At 35.6% G+C, this 24,832-nt stretch overlaps 1 protein-coding gene across 1 annotated transcript in view; it reads right to left on the bottom strand.

Moving 5' to 3' along the window:
- Positions 1-24,832, bottom strand: part of cmip (c-Maf inducing protein) — a 64,686-nt gene that overhangs the window by 28,017 nt on the left and 11,837 nt on the right. The window contains exon 2 of the mRNA XM_059335677.1: positions 8,038-8,163. Coding sequence (XP_059191660.1) covers positions 8,038-8,163 — 126 coding nt within the window. The remainder of the gene's footprint in view (positions 1-8,037; positions 8,164-24,832) is intronic.

The raw sequence follows: 24,832 nt of genomic DNA on the forward strand, positions 1-24,832 counted from the left end.
ATGGATAAGCCAAAGGAAATAAAGGCAAAATTTATTCTGACCTCTTTGAATCTCACACCCAACACATAGCCCATTACAAAAAACTAAAACTAACACTAGAACTTAAAATAAAAACTAAACTAAGCATTTTCAAAAAATAAAAACTTGACTAAAAGTAGCAAACTCACTCTCAAAACTAATGCCAATAAAAAATCCAAAACTATTATAACCTTGATTTAGACATAACCTAGTAAAAGAAAAAGCTGAATTTAAGGAAATGAAAAAAACATCCTTGCTTGTTATTTATTAAGGGTTTAACAGTTTGGTTATCTGGCCTGTGTGGGTGTGGTTTGATATAATGTCATTGACAGTGGCCAACAGCCACACAGCTGTCACCAGATTTGAATTAAAATGTTGCCAAACTGATTAGTGTGCAGCAGGATGGGACCAGTTTTTGCAGCCAAGCCAAGTTAACTTCATACAGGTGAGAAGAGCCCAGACAACAAAGAAAAAATATGGAGAATCACTTATGTGAAATTATCATGACTGTGAAACTTTGGCAGAACATTTTGTGTTGATGTAGGATCATGGAAAAAAACTGAATGAGCTGCCTCGCTGTATTAATCTCATGTAACTGTCCTCTTATTCTTTAAACAGACTAATAAAGAGAAGAGAATATAACCGTAAGCAACATGCAGTCATGGAAAAAGACCACCCTTGTTTTCTTCATTTTCTTGTTCATTTTAATGCCTGGTTCAACTAAAGGTACATTTGTGTGGACAAATATAATGACAACAACAAAAATATATCATAAGAGTTTAATTAAAGACCTGATATCTAGACATTTTCCATGGTTTTCTTGATAATAACCAAAATCATTATCAAGAAAACCGACCAATTTTATGCACACTTTTATGCTTAGTGCATAAAATGTCTTTAAAAGCAAGCAATAAAAAATATTATACATTATTATATTCTACTGTCATTGAACTGTTTTTTTTTCACCTACATCTGACCTAATAATTGAAATCAAACACTAATTGATTTTTAAATATTTTAACCCTTTAAATGCCATGTTTTTGTCATACTACCACCATGTTTTTAGATGGAAAAAAACTATATGAAAAAAATATGAATTATTTTCAATATACTACATGCAAAGTAAAAAAAAAAAAAGTTGAATTATTGCAGCCTGGAACTTGTCAATGATTAGCAGCAACACAGACTTTGTTGCATTATAATTTTGTGCAGTGTCAAATACTTCTCATGATAATACATCTGACCTAATTATTGATATCAAACACTAATTGATTTTTAAATATGTAAACCCTTTGACAGTGTTCATTTTACTTGAGGCTGGTGTATGCAAGAAAAAAAAATTATAAGCCAATATCATCTGAATTGGGAGAACTAGATTTACACAGAGGAATAGAGGCAAGAAAATACATAAAATGGTTGAAATAATTGATTGACGTCTTTTAAAAATGAACTTCTCCAACACCAGAGATAAAGTACATTGTCTGAAATTAAAATGACAGAGGGACTTTAAAAACGAACTTTGCCATCAAAGCAAATAACCATTACCAGAAATGACACTGCCATTCTTCCCATCTGTTTCCAGCGTGTTTGCACTTTTTACTACCTTACCCAATGTTTGTTAACAGTAAAATAATTGATCGTCAGCAAAACAAAGTGTAATGACTTCAGGGTCAGACCAGTCTAGGCGCGGTGGTTTGTGGTTAGAGGAAGAAATGATACGTGTTATAGACTGATTAGAAGGAACAGTGTGTTCAGTACAGTAGCCCACTGTTTTTATTGAGATAGATGATTTCTACGTAGTTTCAACTGTCAAAAGTTTAAATGTTTTGGGATAATATTCTTACAAGAGATTAAAACCGTGTCAATATCAGTGACGTGCGGAGAGGAGAGGCAGAGGAGGCATCATGGTGAAAAATAAAATATATAATAAACAAATAAAATAGATGGTTATATTTATCAAATGGTTTGAACTATAAACTAATTTTCCATTTAACTTAAACAATTTTTCATGTTTTTTATTAAAATTTCCAGTTCAAATACAGGCAAGAGATGCTGATTTTAGCTGATGTATATAATATATGTATCTGTTATCAATGATTGCAATATAAGGACAAGGAAAAACAACAATTTAATAGCTACATATCATTAACAAATTAATTGTTCCTTCAAAAATACCTACATTTTTTTCCTCTGTACATTCATTACACACAGTGTAAAGATGGTCTTATAGTCACCTATTATAAAAAAGTACTTTTTTTATTAAGTGATTTTCTTACAGTGTGTAGGGAGTATATCAGTTTCGTGTGCTCAGCAATATTACAACAGCAGTGAAGAGGCTCGAGGTGAGGCAGGCAGTTCAGTGCCTCACCAGCCATGAACCTCACCGCACGTCACTGGTCAATATATACTGGAACCAGTGGCGGTTCTACACAGGGGCCTCCAGGGGCCACTGCCCCTGTGAAGAAGCCCTTGGCCCCTGCTGTTGCCCCTGTGTCAAATTAATAATAAAAAGATAAATTTATAACGATGAACGACGGAACAATTCTTAACTATTTTTTGTTCAAACAATATCTCATTGTACACATTAGGAACCCAGAATGTGAACATTGTATAATAGTTTAATTGTGCAATAAAAGCTTGTGTAAATAAAAAATAAAAAAGATCATTCTCACTGTATTGTACTTTCAAAATAAAATAAAAAGTAATTGGTCACAAAAATGACAAATGTCAAAAATAACTTATTGTTGGTGAGTCTCATTGTTTCAATCAATGTATTTGTATCTTCCAAATATACTTAAATGAGATGTTTAAATCAGCTAAAATAAAGGTTTTTGAATGCTTAAATATCATCTTTTTTAAATTTGCCCCTCTGATTTAACACTGGCCCCCACAGCAAAACTGGTCTAGAACCACCACTGACTGGAACTGAGTCTTGTAATTCTGCTTCAAATGAAACTACAGCTCTAACAGGCCTCTGTTCACCCATCGGAGAGAAAGACTTGCATTTTTGTGCAGACCTACGGAGACAAACTGACGTAAATTGTACAACTTTAAAAAATTGTTCTAAAGCTGACTCTAGAGTCGATTCATCTAGAGTTTAGCCGATCCCAGCTCACATTGGGCAAGAGGCAGGATACACCCTGGACAGGGCATCAGACTATCACAGGGCAGACACATATACCAGAGGTGGGGGAAAAAATCGATACAGGACAGTATAGTGGTATTTTGCGTGGCAATATCATATCGATTTGCTCCGATGGCCCACTGTTATCACCGTTGCGGAGGTTGTAGCGGGCTCACTTTTAGGAATATGCTGGAGATACTGGTATGATATGAAATTAGAAGATCTAAGGAATCTATAGGCACTATATGCGTCTGGCGGGATATCATGTTGGGAAGTTGTCGAAATAACACTGCATAGTTAGGCAATTTTTCATGTTTCATGATATTTCATGGTGATTCTCAAAGGCGGTCATGTGACTTCTGACGTCATGCTACCTCTATCTAAAAATCACAATTTATTGTATCAATACTCACCATATCGCAAAATGCTTAAAATCACAATAATAATAATAATAATTATATATATATATATATATATATATATATATATTTATATCAATAATAGATAGGTATAATAGAAGGCGTTTCTACGGACCACAGAGCAATGTCATTACATCAGTGTATACATCTGTATCCGTCTCCACTTTCCAAGAAACACTAGCGCCAATTTCAAGCACAATAACAACAACAGCAGACTACATCATAGTGCCAATGCCAATGTAGGCTTTGCGAGCCTACATTGGCATCCAAACACGACTGCTACAACACATTTGTGCTACTCATCTTGATTGCTATGGCTATGATAATAACCAAAATCATTATCAAGAAATCCATGGAAAATGGCTAGATACCAGCTCTAAAATTAAACTCTTAAACTCTTAATTAGCTATCTTTGTTGTTTTCATTACATCTAACCAAACAAATGTACCTTAAGTTGTACCAGGCATTAAAATGAAACAGAAATGGAAGGAAAAGAGTGTTCTAATAATTTTTCGATGACTGTAAAAAAAACCTCAGAACCAGCCTTCCAACTGCTTTGGTTGAAAAGGGCTAATAAAGACAGACAATTATTCACGCTCTCATTCACTCCTACGGGTAATTTAGAGCCACCAATTAAACCAAAGCTGCATGTGTTTGGACTGTGACAGGAAGCTGGAGGACCCAGAGAGATCCCACGCTGACACAGGGAGAAAATGCAAACTCCACAATTTTTACAAGTGATGCAGCAATTCTGATTCATATTTCCCTCAGCGAATCATATTTACTAGTGTTTTTATTTTAATTCTATTGCCAGCAGGCCATACACCATGCAGCAGACTTACTATCATGATCTCTAAACCTCTACTACGCATGCTTATGTTTTCCATGACATTTAAATACTTCTGTGCAAAACTACAGCAGGTTTTCCAGTCTACCGCCACTGGTGCAGGAACCCTGACTGATCTTGGCTTGTGGATAGAAACCAGCTGAGCTTTTCCTCCAAAGCCCAAACTGAATCTGTCTGTCTGGCAACGGTCCAAACAGCTGGCAGCAGGCATAAGCAAACACCACTGATGAGGTGGTTATACACTGTTGACCCCCAACACCCATAATGGGTTGAATTGTGAATCATAGGTAATTGGGCTAATGGGTAACAGTAACAAGAGTGCTCGCTGAATGGCTCTGGTTAATGTGGAGATGAATATTTCCCAGGAACTGAGTGAAAGCAGTCTCTAATAGTTCAGGGGATATATGCTGTAAGGAGTCCTGTACAGGTTCTGGTTCAGCCCCGGGTCTAGAACATCACAGCCGGACTAAATAGTCCAAGCTAGGGATGAGCGTTTGGAAGAAACCTGCCAACTCGAGGATCTATAACATTAACGATCAATTAATCGATTAATCGCTGTGTTTTTATACATACCCCCCCCCCCCCCCAAAAAAAAATTTTTTTATTTGTTCTGCGTTTTTCCCTGGGAATTGATTGGAAAAAAAATGTATATTGAGTAATTCTTTGCTGGGTTAAACCTTAGTTTAACATAATTGAACATATACACATACATACTCCAGTATCTATAAAAAAGAAAAAAATTCTCTTCTTCTTTTCTCTTATTCTCTTCTTTTCTTCTTTACGTAAAGCACTCCTGTAGCGATTACAGTTGGCTCTTAAAGTCATGTACTTACTTGATTCCTGTGGTCTAAGTCTAGCACCCTCAGGTTGAATGCATGAATTGGATAAAATTAAACCTAGTAATTCATGCTAGCGCGGTTTGATACAGTAAGTTAGTTTTGCTCAAATTAATACTCTTGTATTTCTCTGTTTTATAATTGTTATTGCAACTTTCAGTTTGCAAACTGTAGCTTTTTCCAATTTAATTCTCAGCTCATTGGCTTATTGGCATACAGCCGCAGAACTGAACGCTCGGCCGTGTTTCAGTTCAGTGAGTACTGATACGCAGTCAGAGATAAAATTTAAATAAAAAAATACACAGATCGATTAAAAATTCCACGTGATCGACCAAATTCTTCATGACCATTAATCGATCATCAATCAATTATTCCCATCCCTAGTCCAAGCTACCTGTTTTTAATTATATATCATGGGGAAAATGAATATCTACTAAATTAACCACAGTCTACAACCGATAAGGGAGTAATCAGGACCAAAGTTCCCATTGCTTTAAAATCTGAGTCTCATCATTTATCACAGGCCACTGACCAAGCAATTATCTGCTCAGTTATCCTACAGAGTTCTGCTTTTCCCCTCACACTTACTCTGTTTATACAACTGTATTTACACGATTTTGTGATACGTGACAGTAGATAGAAAGATGTTGCCAGAGTTTAAGAGTTTGATGAGGTGATGCCTCTGAATCGTTGCCATATTTTACAGGCTTTTTCAGGAAGGGATCATGTGTTTGTGTCCTTTGCAAAAACATGAATATTTCATTAATTAGCAACCTTGAGGTTATGTTTTTGTCATCAGCACTGAATCAAATGATTCTGGTTATTCAGAGTTTCCACTTCAAGGATACTGGAAGGCTGTCACATTCACTGTTCTTTTTTCAAGTTATGCAGTAATTATCTTACAGATATTAAATCACTAATGAAGCTGCTTTGAGGATCGTGATTAGAGATGCTGCTGTACAACGTGAGCATGACAAATCAAAGAGTCTATTAGGGGAAACAAAAGTTATTGTCTCCTCTCACAGGTCACGACGAAATATTATTTCAGCTGTTTAATGCACTTCACTCCTACATCAAGTACAGCTACAGCTCGTCTGTCACCACTCGTGAACCTGGTTATTATCTCTGATTCATTTATCCAACATTTTTTTTTTATTATTCATTAAAATCTATGTTAAATTTAAATTTAAAATGTGGTTTACCGTTTTTTTCTTGGACCCTCGACTTTTGGTTTTCTTACTTTTAATTCATTTCAAGTTGGAAATAATTTTCAAAGCATAAAAAAACGATTTTTTAAAACTTTTTTTTTTCGACCTTTGTTCTGTTTTTTTTTTCTTCTTTTAGAAATAGATTGTAAAAGATCTTTTGAAAGAGAAAATAATAAGTTAGCAAGACTATGCTTATGCAGTGCTATGAGCATATTTCAGCTGATACCAGAAAGTATTTATGTTTGGTTTTCTTACTTTTAATCCATTTCAAGATAGAAATAATTTTCAAAGCATACAAAAAACAACAACATTTTTTTAAACTGAATTCAAAAAAACTTAATTCAGCTGATACCATAAAGTATTTGTGTTCCCTACTCACCCTGCTGAGAAATCACGATGAAACATTATTTCAGCTTTTTAATGCATCTACGTCTGTCACCATTTTTGAACCTGGTTATTATCTCTGATAAATGTATCAAACATTATTATCTTTTGTATTAATTCATGTTAAATTTCAATTTAAAACGTGCTTTACCAACGTTTTCTTGGATTCTTGACATTTGGTTTTCTTACTTGTAATCCATTTCAAGATGGAAATAATTTTCAAAGCATGCAAAACCCTTTTTTTAAAAATACTTTTTTAACACTTTTGTCCTGTTTTTTTCTTCTTCTGGGAATCGATTTAAAAAAATTGGAAATGTGTTAATTCTTGGCTGGGTATGGGTAAACCCATTTTCTCCACAACCTCAGTTTAACATTATTGAACAAAAATGGTCAAAGAAACATATAATTAAAATCAGGGAATATTTGAAAGATAAAAAAGTAAGCAAGCATCTCTGATTAATTTATCCAACATTATTTTTTTTGATAAATTAAAATCTATTTTTAACTTCAATTTAAACACAAACATTTTCTTGGATTTTCAATTTGGCTTTTTGGATTTTTTTTTTTCTTTTAAGATTTCCATCTTTTTCAAGATGGAAATCATTTTCAAAGCATACAAAAAACTTTTGTACATTTTTTATTTTATTTATTTTTTTAGTTTTGTTATGTTTTTTTCCGGGATTTGACTGAAAGAAAACGAACATTCTTTGCTGAGATAAACCTTAGTTTAACATAATTGAACAGAAATGGTCATAAAGAAACATATCATTAAAATCAGGAAATATTAAGGATAAAATAATAAGTTAGCAAGACAGTTATACAGTGCTATACGCAAAATTCAGCTGATACCAGAAAGTATTTATATTCCCTACTCATCCCTGCTGAGAAATCAAACTGCATCACACATATCCTTTGACTGAGTAACTTATCAGTGACTTTCTGTTTACAATTTCTACCAAAAACAAAAAATAAGTTATTACTGTCTGTAAACATCAGTTACAGTCACTGACCCAGCTGACAAAAAAATCAACTTAGCTTATGGTTTTATTGTCACTGATGCATTTCAAGCCTTTGTTATTCTAACCTGTATTAACAGCCAGCCGGATGTGTCCCAGGATTTAAATGAGCAGTAAAATGATCCAGTAAACTGTCTGTCTGTCCAACCAGTTTATATTGAAGATGATAGCAGACACATGCATACCTGCAGCAGGACGGTGCCACCAGGGAAGCTCAGCTGGACGCAGTACTTGGGAGCATTGTCCCACGAAAGGAGCTGCAGGTCCTCTATAGAGCTGTAGGACAATGACGTCTCCATGTAACCGGTGGGCTGGAGAGGAGAGAGAAAACAAGAGGATATTAGTCTGCCACTGTCTAACATTTACAGTAGATAATGTATATTTAAACAGAGCCAGGAGAGAAAAGGGCATTTATTTTTACTGGCAGTCAGCTGGAAAGACAAAAATAAACATATGCTGGGCTAACCTGCCCTGGGTAAACACACGGCCCAAACAAAACCTCCAAATACAGCCGAATGGCAAACGCTGTTATAGAGTACACAGAGTAATCTTTATCAGCTGTGGTGACATCTCATGTAGTTCCAAGTGAATAGTCATTGAAACAAAGTGGAAAATCAATTTAGCAAAAGCCATTAATCACACAAATACAAAAACATCACGTAGAGAGACATTGTTCATGTAGCTTTGTGTCAACACACACACACACACACACACACACACACACACACAGAGCCCAGTATGGTGTGATGGCAGAGCTCTGATCCCAGTCTCATCATTGTGGGAGCTGGAAGCAGATGCAACTGAGTAACAGGCCACGACCTGTTTGCTAGTCTCAAAATGATTACAGAAACGCTGACAAATTACCACAAGTTTCCGGACTCAGGAACAGAAGAGTCTTTAGAGAGAAAGGGGGGGAGGGGGGATTGTCAGAAAAAAAATCTAAACAGATAAAAAATAACAAGGCCGAATGAAAGCCACATGGAAACCCAGGCTATGTATCTTCTAGAGAAGTTTGAAGAGACATGTTTAACACACAGTGTTTCTATAATAAGACATGTCTGTCAGTAATGCAGAAATGGCCCTAAATGAATCACCAGTTGATTTCCCAGACATTAGCGTCACCGAATGACTTTGTAGCAATTATAGTTGATGGGAGACCAACTGTATATCCACACAAATAGGCCCTGCGGACGTCATCTGCAGTGGATTTTTGCTGCACCCTAGCTAGTCAGCAATGCTTTTTTGGCATTTACAGGCATTTTTTTTCCTTTTCCTTTTGCTTTTTTCTGGGGCAATTTTTATTTAGAAAACTGAGGAATACGCAGTCAGAGAATGTTAAGAAAGCTTCTAAATAGACAATCTGAGTAATCACATCCACTTGATGGAGTGATAGGGCAGGTGTGTAGAAGTGAGAGCAGGTAGGAGAGGAATTTCTGTCTTCAACCAACTACTTCTGATATTTTTCATGTCAACAACAACACCATGAAGGCCTGGAAGATTGTCTGAAAGCGTGCACTCTTATCCCCGTTTGTACAATTCTTTGTGTCAACACAACAAAGATGCACAGAAGAGAGTTCTTGGCCCTGCCTGTATTACTATGAACTTTTACTACTTTGTACTTCTGCCTTGACTGAATATCTACTGGAAATTTCATAGAAAAAGCATAGTATTGCGATATTTTGTGTGGCAATATTATATTGATTCATGGCCATGGAGTATCGATATTTATCGTTCCAACGGGCCATCAGTATTTTCACAGTTTTTGTTTTTTTACCGGGGGCCGTAGCGGGCTCACTTTTAGGAATATACTGGAGATATACTGGTATCATATGAAACTAGAAGATCTAAGGAATCTATAGGCACCATGTGGGCCAGGATATTGTGTCAGGAAGTGTCGAAATAACACTGCAAAGTTAAAAATTCAGAGCAGTGAAGCTTAAAGTTGAGGAAAGTCTGATAAAATGCTGCAGTCGTTGTTGTCCATACATGTTTGATATTAGTTCAGTTCAGTTTGACTGAATACTTTGTTGGTCAGTCTGTGGGTTTGACTCTCATTGGGGAGAAATAAAAAGACTGATTGATTAATAGATGAATTTTCTCTTATTTGACAAAACAATTCTTGATTTAATTTAATTTTGTGGACACAAAATGCAGTTAAACAGTTAAATCGCAATACTCAAAATGCTTAAAATTGCAATAATATCGTATTGTGACTCAAGTATCATGATAAAATCATACTTGTATTGTTTGTGTGACGACCTATTTCATATGTGTGGAAGCAGAAAGAGGCAATTCATTACTAAAAAGACTGTAACTGTTGAAGACTGGATTTGTTCCAAATTAATGAATGTTTATCCAAAGTGGATGTTGAAGATACTGATATCTGCTGATTCCAGCAGTGTGCATTTTATGCGTCCGTTATTAACTCTTGACAACAGTAATAAGGAGATACTTTTGTGTCTCTATCTATCTATCTAATCCAATGCAGTGGAAACAGAACAGGTTTGAGAGCAAAACTAATATAAATGTGTGATTCAAATGTACTGTTACAGATAGTAAATATATATTATTATAATTTTTTTTATTAATTAAAATCTATGTTAAATTTAAATTTCAAAATTAAACTTTTTCTTGGATTCTCGACTCTTCTTTTTGGTTTTCTTACTTTTAATCCATTTCAAGATAGAAATAATTTCCAAAGCATACAAAAAACATTTTTAAATTTTTAGATTTGTTCTGTTTTTTTTCTTCTTTTTTTCTGAGAATTGACTGAAAAAAAAGTATTAATTCTTTGCTGGGTTTCACATAATTGAACAGGAATAATCAAGAATTGCATGAGTCAAGAAACATATAATTAAAATCAAGAAATACTTGAAAGATAAAAGAATAAGTAAGCAAGACGAAGTTTATGCAATGCTATTTTAATAAATAAAATAAAGTAAATAACTAATGATGATATTCATATTACTACTGGTTATGATGATCTATACTTAATCTGTACAACAGTTCTTTAGTAAATAAGTCGCTCATGATACAAATGTAAATATATCCATCACTGCAGAAAATAATTACTATCATTATAATGATAATGATAATGAATGAAGGAGTGAGTGTCAGGCTCCAGTGAGGCTTTCAGTAAACCAGGCCTGCTCTGTTGTCATTCCACTGCCTCCCTGCTTCTTCTCCTTCTTCTTCCTCTCCTTCCTCTGCTGCTGCTTTCACACACATAAACAGCCTGTCATGGCTCGGCTCAACACAAACACGTCTGAGTAGTTCCATCGCTGCAGCAACAAACACCTGCTTGTTCCTTGGCGTCCCCTCTGCGGCGGAGTCGAGCAGACAGGTGGTTCTCTTTATTTGCATCCATCTCGCTCTCATGCTGCCTCTCTCTGACCAACAATCACTCTATTCCTTTATTTACACCTCCCTCCGCGGCTGATAGAGCGAGCTGGCTCCTCGGTGTCACGCCCCACCACCCCTCCATACACACATACACACACACACACACACACACACACGCACACATAAAAAAAATCCCTGTTGTGTAACTGCACGCATACAGCATTTTCATTACAGACAACGTCCATGGCAAATATTGGTTCTGGGTGAGATGTCTCATTTCCTTGGAAGAGTAAACGTCGCTGCAGTCTGTCTGTCTGTCTGTCTGTCTGTCTGTCTGTCTGTCTGTCTGTCTGTCTGTCTGTCTGTCTGTCTGTCTGTCTGTCTGTCTGTCTGTCTGTCTGTCTGTCTGTCTGTCTGTCTGTCTGTCAAATACGTGTTTTACATCCGCTTTGGGCTCGAGCTTTGGATGCACGTGCCACGCTAACAAGACAAACTGCAAAATGAAGAGCAGAATATGAAATTGTGCGCTGAAGAAGGAGATAAATGGTGTTTTTGAATAGGCAGAGGCAGAGGCAGAACAGAATGGAGACAAACAGAAGGGACCTCAATTTTCTGATAACCAGCCGAGGTTACCATAGATACTACATCCTGCACAAGAGCATGCGGTGATTGCCTGCCTCGCTCTACCTTCCCCTCTCTCTCTCTCTCTCTCTCTCTCTCTTTCTCTCTCTCTCTCTCTCTGTCACTCTCTTGCTCTCTCTCTCTCCGACCGTCTTTCCTTCTTTCTACTCGTCTCTGTTTACCACTCCCAGTCCTCTCTTTCTCTCTTTTTTCTCATTCTGTCTCTTTCTTTTCTGCTTTTCATCGTGGAGGAGGGTTGAAGGAGGCTACAGCTCCTCTGGTCTCCTCTCCTCACTGCTGCGTTACCATAGAAACAAGGGGATAGAGATGTATGTTATGTTTTTTTTTCTTTTTGTTTGTTTCCAGGGAGAAGCAGACAGGGAGCAAGGAGAAAAACAAAGAAAGAGAAGAGAGAGAAAGCATGACCTATGTGCTATATTTTTTTCAAAAATGTCCAGTACACCAATGCTGATCATATCACTGAATGTTATTAAGGACACATGAAATATGAACAACTCCGTCTGGCAGTCAGGTGAAAATCTTTTATCTCCAAATGTCAGCTTTTATAGATGTGAGATTTGTTTTAGGGTTTCATCCTTCAGCTGAAAAACATAAAATCTGTAAAAATTTGGATGATATAAGAATGTTACTGCAGCTATTTCTTCTACTGTGGAAGACCAGATCAATATTTTTGCATGTTTACTACAATTCTGTTCACCATCACATCATTACAAACCATATATTTTCGTTATAGTGTAGGGCTACACCTAATGATATATATATTCTTTTAGCAATTAATTGATTAATTTAATTTTTCCCCCCAATAATCGCTAATTCACCATTGACAATTCACGCAAAATACATTTTAAATAAACTTCTAATTAATATTTTCAAAACACGGTATGCACTGCAGGGCACTTTTCTCCAACAGTCTTAACTAATTCAAGTAAAATTCAAGTAAAATAATTGTGGTGCAATGTAATCTACATTTAGCAAGCGAACAACAAAATAAAGTAAAATTCAAGTCACTTTCTAGAGGAATACAAATGTTACCTCAAATTTAGCAGTCAAAAAAAAAACAATTTACACAAAAAATTGTGCAATTTAAGTAACCCTGCAATAATTCAATATCATAATTTATTGTCTCTCAATGTGATGAAATCATTATAACAAGTTATCGTGATTCACAATTAAGTCATCTCAACTGATAACAAGCACATACACATTACTCAGAAACTCTGATGTGAAATATTTTGAAGGAGTGTCATTTAATGATTGCTGCTTTGTTTTCACATCACACTTTACATGAGCAATCAGTTCAATGCCATTAACAAACTGGACTCCAACAGGCAACCTTCCAGCTTCTCCAACCTTTAAGCTCCATTACCGAGAATACAACAGTGCATACAGCTCAGGACAGGGTTCTCTCTGCAGAATGATGGAAGAAAATAATGTGTAAAAGTCCACTTTGAAGCCAAATGTTGATTAAAATGATTAAAATACACTGTGAGCAGTGATTTCCAACAGCAGTGTAGAGGAATGTCTTCATTCATTCTGCATTATTGTTTAACTCCTAGGTCTACAGTGCCTGCACTCAAGAATTTTGCTAATAGTTATGCTGCAGTCTAGTTAGATCAAATTGATAAATCTGTATGTGTTTGCATGTATGTAAACATAGTCAATGTACAGCTGGACATTTTTTTCCCTCTTTGTAAATGACCTTTGGCAAGGTTCTTTATGGTGTATTTATATTATATAGCTTGTCTTTCATGTTTGTATGTTTTCTAGGTGTTTAACAATGTTGTGATGCTTTTATGTTGAAAGGTGTTGTCCAGTGTGAAACGGGTGCTTTTATTTTGAAAGGTAGTGACAGGAAATAAAGTGGAACGGTAAAAATGAAAAACAAATGTTAAATAATAATGAACGAGTGCTTCCTAACTCAGATAAAGTTGATATAAAGTATCAAAAAGGCTTCTATAGTGGCTGGCTGAAAGGGGCACAAGGTTTGTCAAAATTTATTTTCTTCTGTCATATTAGTTGCTATTTTTGTTGTCTTAACTATTGTAAGTGTTTATTTGCTAAAGCGCTAATGCAAAATGTTTGCTATTGTTTTCCCACCTCGTAGCTTTTACAGTGAATTCAAAAGGTGGTCAAGGAATTATAAAAAATATTTTTATTTTCATGGAGCTACGGTTTGAATACATTTTGTGAACCATCAGTCACACAGAAGTGTACAAAAATAGGCTTTAACATGTGGTAATTTCACATTGACTCTTACTCTCAAATGACAAGTAAACATGCTATATAATGATCGTTATCGAGATATGAAATTAAATGCTTAAAAGTTTATAAATTACTTATATCGGGATAGAAGACTTTGGCCATTTCTTGCAGCCTTTACTGGAAATTAAATAACTCTAGCATACAAAACTGATCAGTCAGACTCAGTCATTTAAATACTGTTGAACACAGTGGTAAAGAGGTAAAGGGTAAGACTGGTAATATTATATCTTATCTATATATCTTTCTTATAGTCAACAAATCCCATGTTAAGACCAAAGCCAACAATTAATGTATCCCCTAACATGTATTGTATCAAAGCCTGATACATCATAATTTTCTGTGCCACAGAGCTCCACTGTTGTCTAAAAACTATAGCCGGATATTGTATTAATATTAAACATTTTTATACAGTATTATACATTATACAATATAGTATAAATAATAATGGAGAAAATAGATAATAATTAGGAATAAAATAAAAACATAAACAAACCTCATTACTGTTCAGTGTAATGAGGTTATCTTTACAGTTTAATCTTAAATATTATTTAAAAAAGGTTTTCATAATGGTACATGTCGGAGAGCATACAGAGATCAGCCGATAATATCAGCCAACTGATATACATCTGTCGCGCTCTACTAAAAAAGATTGAGAAACAATGAGTCACACTGTTGTACTGGGTGACAGATTTCTTCATTACCATGAACGCACATGCTGTATTTATTTTGAATCAATCCCACATACACCAACCTGATGCCACAAATACCCACTAATTCACCATAGCAGGTGTATTAATCCACCACTGAAAATACCCCCAACAATTACACTATTTCCTCCTGTGTGACGGACATTTGCTAAAAAAAACAAAACAATTGTACCCAGCTGTTTTGGAAGTTTTTATGAAAGGGTGGTCACTAGGCTTGTCACGATAATTACTATATCGACTTATCGTCCGATATATTAAAATGGGCACGATAGTTTTTTTCTGGACTCACTATATTGACTCATTGTGTTTTTTTGTGTTGTGTTTAAAGTAATGCTGCAAATGTTTGACAGGCAGAACAAATGTATTTAGTTATGCATTATTTATCTAGGATATTTTTATATTTCTTTTCCACATTTCAATTCCAATGTTTAATATTCTCGAGATTTAAAAATGAATTGCCGTGGAAAAGGATGTACTTATTATGCTCGAATATCGTTATAAAACTAAAACAACATCGATACGTTACTATCATTTATTGTGACAGTTTCTGGGAAAATATATTGTCCTAAAAAATGTGTTATTGTGATAGGCCTAGTTGTGACACCAAATATTGATTTGATTTAGATTTGTCTTCTGTTAACTCACATATTAGCATTTCTTTTTTTGAAAGCATTCTTATTTCACAGCATTTAAAGCGTTTAAAACTTTTTAGCATTTAAAACTTTCGCACAGTACTGTATGTTTGCAACATTTATGCCAATTTACTGCACAACTGATGTTTTCTATATTTTTCAATGAGAAAACAATTTAGAAAAAGGCCTGTCTTTAACTTTCAGGCGTGATGTGACATTGGAGTCACTGATCAACAACTCTATAAGCTCCCTGATACGTTATGTTCACAGAGCACTGCGGGTCAGGGAAAACTAACTTATTGTGCCTGTGATGACTGGAAGCAGAGAACATGTGGGCAGCCAGAAAGTGGAAGACAGAGAAAAGTTAAGTAGAGTGACAGAAGACTGAGGACTGACTCAGTGTGAGCAGCAGGTTTGAAGGAGACACCTCTCAGGTGTTTAGCTCCTGCTGCGGGGTCAGTGCACTGAAAAGGTCAAGCCGTCATTTTAAAGGTCAGTGTACTACACACACACACACACACACACACACACACACACACACCTGGAACAATAGACAGTAGAGGTATTAGCTAACTGTACTGTGGAATGAGGTGTATTATTTCTTGTTTAATGTAAGGGGACACCAAAGCTAACTCAGAATTTGAAAGTTCCTTGTCTCCTCCTGTTTTCTTCCTCTACTCTGTACTCTTCCCATATTTGCTTTATTTTCTTTCTCATATTTTATTACTTTCTCCTCCTTTCTTTTACATCTCCCTCTTTCCTTCTGAATTTGTATTTTCGGTACACCTTCCTTATCTCCTTCTTGTCTCTTCCTTTTAATTTACTCCTCTTTCACTTTCCTTCCCTGCTCCCTCTCTCCATCCCTCTCTCCACATCTTCATCTCCTCTTACCTTCCTTTACTCAACTTTTTACTGCTGCACTCTCTCTCCCTCCTTCTCTCTCGCTCTCCCTTAGTCTCTTTTTCCAATTCCTCATCTTTTTTCCTGTTTTTACTCTTCATTCCTTCTTATCATTCATGTTTTTTCCTTTTCTTAACCCCCCCTGGTCCCTCTTTTCCTTCTCTTAACCCAAACTCTAAATGTGTCCTTATTTATTTCCTTTACTTACCTGCTTTTACCTGACTTCTCATTTTCTTCCATTTTCTCTCATTCTTCCAGATTATTCAGTTACTCCTCTGTTCCCTCTTTCTTCCTTCCTCCCTTGTTTCCTCATCCTCTTTTACATCTATTCTCCCACTCCCACTTCCTAAAGTCAACCTCACTTTCTCCTTGAGTTTATGTTGTTCCATCTTTGCTGTTTATTATAATAATAAAAATGAGAAATCATATTCTTTAAAACATGAAGTACAGTCATGGAAAAAAATATTAGATTAGACCATTGTTTCCTTCAATTTCTTGTTCATTTTAACGCTTGGTACAACTTGTCCAAACAAATTTGTTTGGACAAATATAATGATAACAAAAAAAATAGATTGATAATAAACAAAATCATTATCAAGAAAAAAAAAGGAAAATAGCTAGATATCAGCTCTTAAATTAAACTCTTATCAGCTATTTTTGTTGTTGTCATTATATTTGTTCAAACAAATGTACCTTTAGTTGTACCAGACATTAAAATGAACAAGAAACTGGTCTAATATTTTTTTCCATGACTGTATGTAATCATACCAACCAAGACAAGAGACACCATGGACACTGAATCAACTTGTTCACATGAAACCTGCGAGGTCCTTGCAGCCACTCTGTTTGCTTACATCCCATAGAGTGACAACAACAGACAGATAGCGAGTGGAGAAGAGGGCATTTGAGTGCACATTTCTTCCTGTTCCCGTCATCGGGCAAACAATATCATTTCACATCCTGTATTCCCCCTGTTTCATATTTACCAATAATCACACAACAGTAGTTCCCAAACAAAAGGACATTGAGCAGTGGCCCAGATCTGAGGAGATGTGATAGATCTGTTTGTTCTAAGACCCTCGGTGGGACAGACATTGATCACACACTAACATAAACAGGTCATATACTCCGCAATGTGCGTGTGTGTGCGCGTGTGTGTGTTTAGAGACACACACCGCAGAACTCATGTGAAGCTGTGGGACTTGTGTGTGACGTTGCCGGCCATTACTGAGTCACTTCCCTGAACGATAAGCTGCTCTACTTCTCCATTTGCTAAGGGACAACCAAATTGCTGCTTGTAAACTTGGAGGACGAAAACACACTGTTGACCTGCAGTGCGCTGTCATCAAGTGATGCAGGAGACGACAGAGAGCACTTCTGTTGAGTTAGCTGTTTGTTGACAGTGCTTTTTGGTGTGGCCCTGCTGCTTCATGTGAAAACACACACCAAGAAACATTTTCAAGTCAAAACTAAAAGTCTTGACTCAGAAGAAAATAAATAGGGATGGGAATAATCCATAGATGATCGATTAATGGTCGTTAAGAATTTGGTCGATCATGTCAAATTCTTAATCGATCTGTGTATTTTTTATTTTAATTTTATCTCTGACTGCGTATCAGTACTCACTGAACTGAAACATGACCGAGCATTCAGTTCTACGGCGTACATGAATAAGCCAATGAGCTGAGAATTAAGTTGGATAAAGCTACAGTTTGCAAATTGAAAGTTGCAATAATAATTATAAAACACACAGAAATACAAGAGTATTAATTGGAGCGAAACTAGCTTCCTGTATCAAACACTGCTAGCATGAATTACTAGGTTTAATTTTATTCAAAAAATTATGTAAACACAAAACACACTTAAATATGCAAGATAACTGTGAACATTGAACTCCTTGACGTTATCTTTACAGTTTAATCTAATTTGAGTTAGTTTTACAATCGACAGGAAGTCTCTTTTCTACCTTTAAAAAATAAAAGCGTTCATTATCAAAACAGGCTTTTGCATAGTACTGTATATATAACTTTTATTTTTCCCATGTATATATTGTTTTTATTCATACTGGAGTATGAATAATAACATAGCGATTAATTGATCGTTAACATTATAGATGCTCATGTTGGCAGGTTTCTTCCAAACGCCAATCCCTAGTTCCTACAAAGTAAGACCACATCTGTTATCCGGACGAAAGACTGCATGAGGCTGCATGTCACATGACATGACAATGTAGCATTAGCACAATGAGAAACTAGCTCAGTACTAAAATATGTTTAATTGGTATATGATTACTCAACAGTTCTACAACTGTTTAGGCAACTTCTCAAATGCAAATTGTTTGATTTTTTATTCTAAATTGGAAGAATCTATATTATGCTGTTTCATTTCCATGGCCTGATCAACCTACTAAAGGACCACTGGGTAAAACTTGAATGTGGAGGCCCCACATTCTATCCATGCATCCTTTATCCTGAAGCGCTTATTGGTCACTGAGGGCTGGAGCCAATCCCAGATGACATTGGGCGAGGGGTGGGGTACACCCGGGACAGGTCTCCAGACTACAACACGGCAGACAACGATTCACACTCTCATTCACTCCTATGGGCAATTTAGAGTCACCAATTAAACCTAAGCTGCATGTCTTTGGATTGTGGGAGGAAGTACCTGGAGATAACATCCATCTCCACACACCCCACATTCAATTTTTTATTTTGTTGCAATTTATTAAGTAGCATGTCAATTTTGAGTGGCAATATTGACAGGCAATGGTTTCCCCATCGTGGGACTAATATAGGTTTAAGCTTATCTTATGCTGCTCCACTGATCATCAGTTGGTGTTGTTATGTGCCAGGAAATGTAGCACTGCTCAAACAAAAACAGTGAAAAGAAAGACCACAAGCTAGTAAACAGAGTTTAACAAGGTTTTAAATTCTTCCCGAAAATATCCTGAAGAAATGAGGAAGGCAATGCATTCAACACATTCAACAAACTCCAACTACGATCTTCACTGATGGAAACGTGCACTTTTTTCTCCCCCTTTTTCCCCCATCCATTGTATTATTTTTTCTGGCTTCCATGCTGCTGTGTACTTTTAAGTCCAGTTACCCTGTTTTGTGACGTTCATGAAGTTGGATGTGACACACCAGGGGAAAAAACAGCTGATTTGAGCAGGTTTCCCAGCATTTAATAAACCTGCACGTACAGTATGTTCTAATGTTGCAGGGAAAAGGGTATTAGACTGTTGTTACAAACACATTAAAAAACAATATAAATAAAAAAATACAATATGAAGACATCACTTGGAATTTTTCATTACTTTTGAAGACTAAATTTCCACTTGATCATTTACATGCATTGATAAGATTAAAAATGAATTATGTATCCCTGATGATTAAAATGATTATTCACTTCAATCCTACTAAATACAATTTACAAACACCAGCAAACAATATGTAGTGCAATGCCATAAAGCTATACAGCTATAAACCAGTCCAATTAAAAAAAATTAAAAGATAAAAGATTATAATACATCCAGAAAAAGCCATTGAATTATGAATACAAAAGTTTTCTTGCATTCAAAAGCTTGATAAGTTAAATATTCAAGGCCTCTGCTTAAATAAATGAAGATTTCTTGGAATTTGGACCAAGGACTTTATACTTTGCAACTGTGCTGATCGACATCAGAATGTACAGCAACCGCGGCAAGTAACCACAAAAACAAAACAGCAACAACACCCACAATTTAAAAAAACAAGTGAGCCACCAGTGAGAAACAGAAATACACATAACAGCTAAAACAACAACCATACAGCAACTTTGACAATCAGCAAGAGAGAAGACAAGAAGACAAGACCAGCGACAACATTTACAGTGAGCGACTTTGTGATAGCTGGAAAAGGTGAGCAGCTCCAGACTTAGATCCAAATATTACAAAACTATAAATCAGATTGTGAAAAAACTTGCATGTGCAGTGGATGTTACGGTGGGGAATAAGCCTTAAGATTGTACTGTAGTAGCATGTCAACATTCAGTATTGTGGCACATGGCAGACGAGCACAAACACAGAGAACAGGCCTACATATCACTCTACTGTTCAGTTATTTAAATAAAAACTGAACAAGTAAATTGTTTCCCACAAAGCTTTAGTATATAAAACTATGTAATCCTAATTTGGTTCATGTTTAGGTGTTCCACAGAGATATGTAACAACATGGGTTTTATAATACTTGCTGAATACAAGGAACTCTCACACTACCAGATGGACAAAAAAGAACTTGTCAGACGATATTCAGACTTGAAACTGTCTGAGGTGATCACAATTGACGAATTCAAATCGATTTCAAAGGACAAAGAAATCGGTTCCCTTGGCAAGTGTGACTTATACTCCATATAAGTTGGCTACCGATGCTCATTCACTGTATTTGTATTTAATGTCTGTGATAATTGTTTAATGTTGTAACTTGTCTCTTTTTTATGCTGCCTTCTTGGCCAGGTCTCTCTTGAAAATAGATTTTTAATCTATATGAGGCTTTAACCTGGTTAAATAAAGGCTATATATATCATTTCATAGCTCAATAATGATACACCGTCATGGAAAAAATTATGACACCATTTTTCCTTCAATTTCTTGGTCAATTTAATGCCTGGAACAACTAAAAGTACATTTGTTTGGACAAATATAACGATAACAACAAAAATAGATTTTTTTAAAATAGAGTTTAATTTAAGAGCTCATATCTAGCCCTTTTCCATGGTTTTCTTAATATTAACCAAAATCCTTATCAAGAAAACCATGGAAAATGGTGAGATATCAGCTCTAAAATTAAACTTTTCTGAGCTATTTTTGTTGTCATCATTACAGTTGTCCAAACAATTGTACGTTTAGTTGTACCAGACATTAAAATGAAAAATAAAGTGAAGAAAACAAGGGTGGTCTAATAATTTCTCCATGACTATATATATTCATAGAGATACTGAGGAGTAGAGCTGGGCGATAAAGAAAAAATATTCTTTCACAATATATGTCATTTCACATCTCAATAAAGATAAATACAACTATATAGTTTATTCTCCAATCATTCAATAAACATATAGTCTATGTACACTCACTGGCCACTTTATTAGCTAGCAAGGTGTACCTAATGAAGTGGCGGTATGGTCTTCTGCTGCTGTAGTCCATCTGCTTCAAGATTCTTCTGCATACCTTGGTTGTAACGAGTGGTTGAGTATTTGAGTTACTGTTGCCTTTCTATCATCTCCAACCAGACTGGCCATTCTCCTCTGACCTCTGGCATCAATGAGGCATCAAGGCTCACTGGACATTTTCTCTTTTTCGGACCGTTCTCTGTTAACCCTGGAGATTGTTTCCAGTAGATCAGCAGTTTGTGAAATACTCTGACCAACAACCATGCCACGTTCAAAGTCACTTAAATCACCTTTCTTCCCCATTCTGATGCTCGCTTTGAACTTCAGCAGCTCGTCTTCACCATGTCTACATGCCTAAATGCATTGAGTTGCTGCCATGTGATTGGCTGATTAGATATTTCTGTTTATGAGCAGTTGAACCAGTGCGTTAACCACATTGTAAAGGCCTTTTTTTTGTATACGTCATACTTTCATCAAAACAGCTCCTATGTGGTTTACAGGTCACAATGAGGTAAATATTGCTGTGATGCAGTTTGGCTGCTGGCTTTTTAACACTGCATTAATACAGACAGATACAAAAGATGGATATATATATCGTCCAGTCCTTTTAATGAGTAACTCCAAAACTCTGCCTGTGCACATCATGTCAAACATGCAGAATGATAATGGTTATTTTACATTTTGACACTTCAGCCTGAGTTTGACAGGAGTTTAGGGTCTCTCTCACATTTGCATTTTAATATAACAAAAACTGAAAAGGATGGATTCTTTTGTTGCGTAAGATACAACTTAATGTCAGCTTAAGAGGAGTGTGGCTTATGAAGAGAAAGAGAAATTTTAAGCAGCTGTCTGACATTTAAAGGGTGACTCCTCAAGTTAGGCCACAGTTTCACATCTCATTGTGGTCTGGCAAGGGTTTTTTATTCCAAACAGACTTATATTACAGTCCTTTATGGGTTTTTTATATAAATTCTATTACATTTCAGTAAGATATTTCCTTGTTTCCTGATCTGCTCCTATTCTATTTGCTGTAGGTGCCTCAATGCAATATCTTTATTTATCTGTTGACTGTGAATTTACCAAAATGTACACAACACAACATTTTCAATAAAATAACATAATCATGCTTCTGTGTTGCTTTGAGTTTAACTAATTATGTGTCAGTTCTTTACTTTGCTCAATTCTTCCTGCAGATATTTGGCATCAAAAGCCTTCATGACTATACTTTAACAGATGTAAGAAGTTTGATTGATAAATTCAGTGAAGGTAGCTTAGCTCAGAAAACAAAAAAACAGCTAAATAGAAATATAACAACTATTCTAAATAGTTTTCTAAAGCTTACTGCTGAAAGAGGGGGTGTAATATCATCAGGTTAACCTCCCAATGTGGGTCTCTGATTGGTCCGGTATGTGGAGCTGAACAGGGTCACTTCTAATGACCAAAGTGAAGCCTTCAAAGGTTTTTAAATGGCAGCCAATGAGAGCAGATCATTGTTGACTCAATGTGTTCAATGTGGTTCACATAATGTATTTCTGCTTATGACACAGGATGAACATTATTTAACCTTTCCTTGACTGTCTTTTATCACATCAACTTCTTATTACCGTGTCAACTCTTCCCCTACCTTCTCTTGCCAATGTCTTATACTTTTTAAATTTTACTTTCCAGCTTGTTGGATTAATATGGTTACCCCTTTCTGAATGTCAGACTTGTTTCATAATCTTCATTTTCTGTCTATATATGTGCTGGTTCTTATCTTTAAAGATTGTCCTGCTGTTTTATTGAATGTGGTCCAGTAGAAAAGTGAGCAGAATGGCTTGTAATGGAAAATATTTTTTCTGGACTTCATACAAACTTTTAAGGGGACAAAAGTGGATAAAGATGCCTAAGACTTGAGACATCAACAGTTACAAAGGGGAAAAATGCGCTATCATGAAACTCATATATTTAATGTTAACTTTTAGACAACCATGGGCTGAAACGCTAACAATGTCTGTTTCTAGTTTAAACTATTTAAAAAAAACGATTAGTATTTAAAAAAATAGTATTTTAGCACTCTATGTCTACCAGAAAAAACAAGTTATGTTACTGTTAGCTACATGTTATCAAGTTAATGTTAGCTATACAGTCATGGAAAAAAATGTTAAACCCTTGCTTTCTTCAATTTCTTGTTCATTTTGATGCCTGGTACAACTAAAGGTACATTTGTTTGGACAAATATAATTATAACAACAAAAATAGCTCATAAGAGTTTAATTTAAGAGCTGATATCTAGCCATTTTCATGGTTTTCTTGATAATGATTTTGGTTATTTTCAAGAAAACCATGGAAAATGGCTAGATATCAGCTCTTAAATTAAACTCTTATGAGCTATTTGTTTGACATTTGTGCCGTTATCATTATATTTGTCCAAACAAATGTACCTCTAGTTGTACCAGGCATTAAAATGAACAAGAAATTGAAGAAAACAATGGTCTAATATTTTTTCCCATGACTGTATGTCTACCAGAAAGAACAAGTTGAATGTTAGCAAGCTAATGTTAGCCACATATTAGCTAGTTAATGTTAGCTAATATCCACACACGGCAGCTTTTGACCATTTTTCAGTTTTTTGCTAGCTGACGAAATTGTCAAGGAGGCTCCTTCTTTCAATACAAAGTCAATGGCGAGCAATGGTTTATTCCCTGCCTTTGTCCTTTTAAATGTTGAGCTAAAGTAAAAAGGTTATCTCTTATTCATACTATCTGGTTTGTTTAATACCTATACAAACAATGTGTGGTTTTATGGGGAGTACTTTGGAACCATAAACTCTATTTAAAAAAAATCAGCACATAGGTTAGGCCAATGGACAGAATCACCACTGATAGCTGACAATCACTATCCAACATCATGATTTTTCAGCCCTGTCTCATTACTCAGTCCTGACAGTTTCGCTTCTATCAAAAATAAAGTTGGCATTTTACCATTCGAGTCATTTTTGGCTGAATTGCTCTCTTAAAGGGTTATAGAAAACGGCATTCATATGAAACATACTTACACATGATAAGTCTAAAGAAAGTATATCAACATTCCATTTGCAGTCCGAGTAATATTTACCAATCAATTGGCTATCATTCATAACCATTCAGCTTTTCTTTATCAATTAAAAAAAAAAATGTATTTGCATTCACATGCAGAGAAACAATCCAATCGATATTGCAAACACACTGAAGGTGAAGTTCATGGATCTATTAAAGACTGCTCAATAGGCCTGGGCCGATAATCAATAAATCAATTAATCGCACGATAAATTAAATGAACTCAATAATTTTGCCGGCCTCGATATATCGCCATGCGCATGCGTGTTTGTT

The sequence above is a fragment of the Centropristis striata genome, chromosome 6, assembly GCF_030273125.1.
Source record: "Centropristis striata isolate RG_2023a ecotype Rhode Island chromosome 6, C.striata_1.0, whole genome shotgun sequence".
Taxonomy (NCBI): domain Eukaryota; kingdom Metazoa; phylum Chordata; class Actinopteri; order Perciformes; family Serranidae; genus Centropristis; species Centropristis striata.